General features: G+C 34.5%; 1 protein-coding gene across 1 annotated transcript; it reads right to left on the bottom strand.

The window, feature by feature from the left end:
- Positions 1-429: 429 nt before the first annotated feature.
- On the bottom strand, positions 430-5,199 carry LOC132309218 (uncharacterized). Its single transcript, XM_059807546.1, has 6 exons — positions 5,173-5,199; positions 2,631-2,892; positions 2,017-2,518; positions 1,710-1,911; positions 961-1,467; positions 430-855 (listed from the first exon to the last, which is right to left on the bottom strand). The coding sequence occupies exons 1-6, from the start codon at positions 5,197-5,199 to the stop codon at positions 430-432; spliced, it is 1,926 nt and encodes a 641-aa protein (XP_059663529.1).
- Between the last annotated feature and the right edge of the window lie 310 nt (positions 5,200-5,509).

Raw genomic sequence — 5,509 nt, 5'->3', positions numbered from 1 at the left:
GAAGGTTGTAGTTGATACTTCAAGATTGTACGCAGTAGTATTTTTCTCAAAACGTGGAGCATAAGTTTCAATGTGTTATCTATCTAACCTCAACTTTTTCACCCCTTACTTTAGCTATTGTTTTCTTTAGGATTTTAACTTATAAATGGGGAGTTTACACTAATAATATATTTATTTGTTCCCTATTTCATGTTTTTCCTTAATTTTCTAAAATAAACTAATTCTAAGAAAGAAACGACAAATAGAAAGAAATTAAGAAAAGAGCACAACAAAACATAGAGAAAAAGGAACAAGATGTTCCAGTTTTTTTTCTTCATTTATTTTTCTGATACAAAAAGAATAAACATATCTTATAAAAGCAAGGAAATTCAGTATACATAATAAGAATAAAGTTGTGACAAACACACAAAAAAAGAGAGATGGTCAACACTAGACTCTGAAATTCACAAGGTCAAGATCTATCTCTTTTGGAACCTTTCCAGGAGGAGGAAACTTTGAGAGAGAATGAGCAATTCTCTTAGCAGTCTGCAAGTAAGACACATACTTGTGGATCATCTCAACGATATTGTTGTCAGCATTTGCTTCATTATCTTCGAAATTGGCTGTTTGGAAAGCACCAGAGATCAACAAGTTGTTGAACTCTTTTCTACACTGTTTGATTGCCTCAATCTCTTTGACTGCCTTCTTCTTGAAAGTCCAGTTGCCTGTTTTCCAGTTGAAGTCATAGAGCACAAGGAACCTCTGGCCATACATGGCTATGAATTCCAATGCAGCTAGAATGAATTCGAACTCTTCTACTGACATGTGGTAAGCAAAGTTGAGTCGTGTCCATCCAGACTTCACTCCGTTGTAACCCTGTCAAAATTTATCATAGGTTAAGATTTTAAAAAGTGATATGACACTCTTATTGGAAGCAATAATTTCTAAAATTTAGTTGGGAACAATTGCTGAGTTAGGTACCTTTTGGATGGCAGATTTGAAGGCACGTGAATGAGGCTCATCGACATGGAGGAGATGGTGACCATAGGGTCCAGCACAAGCGCACCCACCCCGAGCTTGGATGCCAAAAAGGTCATTGAGGAGCTTTGCAACAAAAGGACCATGAAGGGGCTTATCTCTCCTGTTCCCAAACTCTCTCCACATGAAATTTCCTTCTTTAGTACTTGTACCGTTTTCATCTGTGAAGCTCTTGTTTTTCATGTCAACAACGGAGGAGTTTGTGGTGGAAAATACAATGAAGGACAAGATAGCTTGCCTCTCTACAGTAGTATTCCCTAATACCCAAATGTTTGGATTGGTAGAAAGCCTGTCAAGTGCTCGTTCTATGAAATTGTGCTCCTGCTTTCTAATGACTTCGTAACCAATGTATTCTTTTACCCAAAAAGCCATTGCTGTTCTCATTTTCTGAATAATTGGCGGCGTTCCAGCATCCTCTCTCTCTTCCACATCTTCATAATGTAGAGTGTCCTGCAACATTTCATAATATAGAGTGTCATTTAATTGGCAAACTTGGTAATTGATGATACCATAAGATGATCCAGTCTAACTCTATATGATAAAGATTTCAAATATGAGTTGATGGATAGAAAAATTGTTTGCTTCTTTTTGCTGTCAAACACATATATCCTATATATATATATGTATGTGTGTGTGACTGTCAAATTAGCACAATGAGAATAACAAATTGGTGATGACTAGTTAATTAATACCTTTTCACTGAATCCGTTGACAAAGCTCACAGTTCCTCCACCACAAGTTGAAGGTGGTGAAGATCCTAATTGATAGAGGACCTTGTTCATTAGAAGAATTCCAGGAGTGCCAGGTCCTCCGACAAACTTATGTGGACTAAGAAAAATTGCATCATATCCATCTACCTCCCCAGATCTCATGTCAATCTCCACATAAGGACCACTGCACATATAAGTTTTAAAGCAAAGCATGCATGTTAGCAATTGATCAATAATATTACTTTGTCCTAGAGAAACATATAAGAACTCAAACAAACTCTTTATGTACCTTGCAGCAAAATCAAAGCATGCGAAAGCACCATATTGATGAAGTAGTGTAGCAATGGCGCGCGTGTCAGTGTAAATTCCGGTGACATTACTACAAGCTGAGAAAGAACCCAACATAGTACGATTTGTCTGCTGGTATAACTCGAGTTGGTATGTTAGAGCTTTAATGTCGATTAGGCCATTTTCATCTAGACCTATCTCTACAACTTCTGCTAAGCTTTGGCGCCACGAGAGGAGGTTCGAGTGGTGTTCATATGGTCCAACAAACACAACCCATCTTTCTTCATCCCTCAGGCTCATCAACACCCTATTCTTCATGGTTGATGCTACAGCAATTCCCATAACCTCTTGAAGTCGTTTGATGGCTGCTGTTGTACCGGATCCAACAAACAGGATTGCATCTTCGTCTTTGCCCCCTAAGCAAGACTTGACATACTTACTTGCTTCATGCACCATTTTTGTAGTTTGATCCCCCACGTAACTGTCACTTGTATGACTGTTCCCTATTAGCACAAAAGGAAAAATGTTAATTTAAATATAGTAGAAAAGTTAATAGCCGGTACCCAATCTAAAATACAGAACATTAATTAGTTTATAAAATGAGAAGTAACTAACCATAAATTGGAAGAACATTGTTGATGATATAGTTCTCAATATGGTGAAGACATCGGCCGGAGGCAGTGTAGTCAGCATAGGTAAGCCTGCGTTTTCCGAAAGGAGTGTCGAACTCCACATCACTGCCGATGACTTGAGACCGCAACCATGCTAGTTTCGTCTCAGGAGGACCACTCGGCACATCATTTTCGAGCATCCTAAACGATTCCAATCGACCGTTGGCATCATAATAAGAAACATGAGGACTGCTGCTTGGGCTTCTCTATGGATTAGATCCAACTTTTGGTTTCGGCGAGACTCTTTCAACATGGGTTGCTCGAGTGCCATGATCTTTTTAGGGAGAAAAGAATGATAGTGATAATGAGAAGTTACACAAAGATTAAAGAGTGAAGAAGAAGAAGAAGAATGAATGAATTTACCCAAAAATAAAACAAAAAAATTAAAGAATTAAAGAATGAAATTGAATGAGGACTGATAGACAATGGAAGAACAAAAAAATATGTTTTGTAGGTTATGTCTTAGGGAGATGAGAAGGCTTAGTATTTATAGGTAGCTATAGGATGACTGGATTTACCATTAAACACCGCGTGGAAGGACCTCAACGTTTACGTACGTAGAATAGGACCAACCTTTGTTTATAGGGAAAATTACATATAAATGGAGTCAAAGTTCCATATTTATTTAGAAACTAAGTCAAAGTTCCATATTTCTCTAAAATGGATTGCTGAGGTGGCACATAGTTTTTTACTGTTTAAAAAATTGTGGTGCCTAAAATGCCATTCCCTAACAAAAAAGTAGTACCTTCAGTTCAAAAAAGTAGTACCTTCAATTCAAAAAAGTAGTACCTTCGGAGAAAAAGTAATATCTTCGCGGGTGTTTAAAAAACATGGTACCTGGACGCCAAAAAGTAGTACCTTCAGTTCAAAAAAGTAGTACCTTCGAAGAAAAAATAGTACCTTCGCGGAAGGGTATTTGAGGCACCACAATTTCTAAACAGTAAAAAACCATGTGCTACCTCAGCAATCCATTTTAGAGAAATATAAAACTTTGACTCAGCCTCTAAGTAAATATGGAACTTTGACTCCATTTATATGTAATTTTCCCTTGTTTCTAAGCCATCAGCATGGAATTCACTCTGTAAAACTAATATTATAATTCCATGTGGGCCAAGTATTTTCTTTTGTTTTTTAGGTCAACATGTTCCATTGGCGTCAATTTGATTGACTATTATAATTAGGGAAGGTATACCACGAGGAAGGTAGGACGATATGACAAATCTTAATAAAATATGATGTTAGTATGATAAGAATTGCATCATAAAAAATAAAAAAAATAATATTTTTATATAGACAATAATTTAATAATGATATATATATCATATTATGAAACAAAATAAAATCATTAATATGTTCCATATAAATCTCATCAGTTACTTCTTAAAATCAATTACAATATATATCTCATTACTTTAAAAAAAAAAAAAAAATTTCAATCTTTATTATTAATTACACTATGATATTATTGTTGTAAAAGTTACATTTATTATTTAAAACTTATTAAAAATGTTTTTTTTTAATACCTTAGAAATATAAGATATGTGATTGAAATACATGAGAAATATCAAATACGTATTAAAAAAGAAGAAGATATTTTTAAAACAACTGATACATTTAGAAAGTATTAGATATGCATACGCGAATATCAGAGACATAAGTTAGTATTAACATGAATTGTAGACCCCAAATTTAGTATCTGTTGCAATCTATTACATTAGGGTGCTTGGGTGTAATGTTTTTTTTTTTTGGGTATGAGAAGATAATTAAGCCAAACTAAGAGTGAGTGAGATAGAGATATGGTTTAAAGTAATCTTCATTTGGTTTAGTGTAACTTTTTTGTGTAACTATTTTGTGGATCAATACTGGACGTAAACTATTTAACAAACAATATAAATATTTATATATTGTGTGATGCATGATTTATGTTTTTGGATCCTTTCTTGATTTTGTGGTGCTTTGTTGGATTTCATATTTGAATTTGAGCCTGGTTATTTGTCTTGAAATTAGTAAGTGTTCAAAACCACTACAAAACGAAGGGCATTACTCATTGTCAGACATTATTAATTTGCACATACATGACTGCTTCAAACAATGGTCAAACAATATTACTTTTGACATTGCACCACGGATAGAAAAGAAATCAACAATCTAGATATCTTTGTCTTGGTTCTTTTATTTATTATTTATTATTTTGTTAATTTATATATATATATATTTTTTATGTCACTGTCAACGGGTGAGATATTCTTGGAGAGAAAACACGAACTCCAGAGAACTTAAATATACATAACTACCTGTAAATTCACCTTTGACTTATTTAGAAAGGGTCGTCGTTGAAGTATAGTTATAAAGATTTTGTGTTCCGTTTATGCAATATTGTGCGTGACTTGACTTTTAGAAACCATGACAAAATATTATTTGTTTACTCAAAATACTGAAATTGACATAACCTTATAAAACATATGTCAACATATAATCTGTATTACCCAGTCTTTTATGCAGTTGATTCTCATATGTCGTAACCTAGAATCATGTTTATGTAGTTGACTGTATTACCCAGTCTTTACGTAGTTGAGTCCTTGACCCACCGCTGTTAAAGTTATACTACTTCTTTCTTTGGTCCGATACAGTTCATGTAATGTAGGAAGCAACAATGAATTTTCATGGGGTCAATTCACCAACTTGAGCACAGACCGGAATTAATGTCTTTTCACATGGAAAATATAATAGGAATACTTTAGCTTACCCATGTGCGTAAACAATTTTCATAGTGAAAACTCAAATTTTATTCCACCTATGTAGAGGGGACGCTTTAGATGGTGT

The sequence above is a fragment of the Cornus florida genome, unplaced genomic scaffold (genome assembly GCF_030987335.1).
Source record: "Cornus florida cultivar Cherokee Brave unplaced genomic scaffold, ASM3098733v1 CherokeeBrave_3.0.0_Hap2_Chr05, whole genome shotgun sequence".
Taxonomy (NCBI): domain Eukaryota; kingdom Viridiplantae; phylum Streptophyta; class Magnoliopsida; order Cornales; family Cornaceae; genus Cornus; species Cornus florida.
Note: the sequence above shows the minus strand (reverse complement) of the source record. Positions and strands in the feature narration are given on the sequence as shown.

Bases quoted from the DNA above. Each gene is read 5' to 3' on its own strand.
- LOC132309218 (XM_059807546.1), bottom strand. From the start codon at position 5,199: ATGAGAATCAACTGCATAAAAGACTGG. The intron at 2,519-2,630 runs GTTAGTTACTTC...TTGTGCTAATAG, and splicing joins CAATGTTCTTCCAATTTATG to GGAACAGTCATACAAGTGAC. The intron at 856-960 runs GTACCTAACTCA...AAATTTTGACAG, and splicing joins TCAAATCTGCCATCCAAAAG to GGTTACAACGGAGTGAAGTC.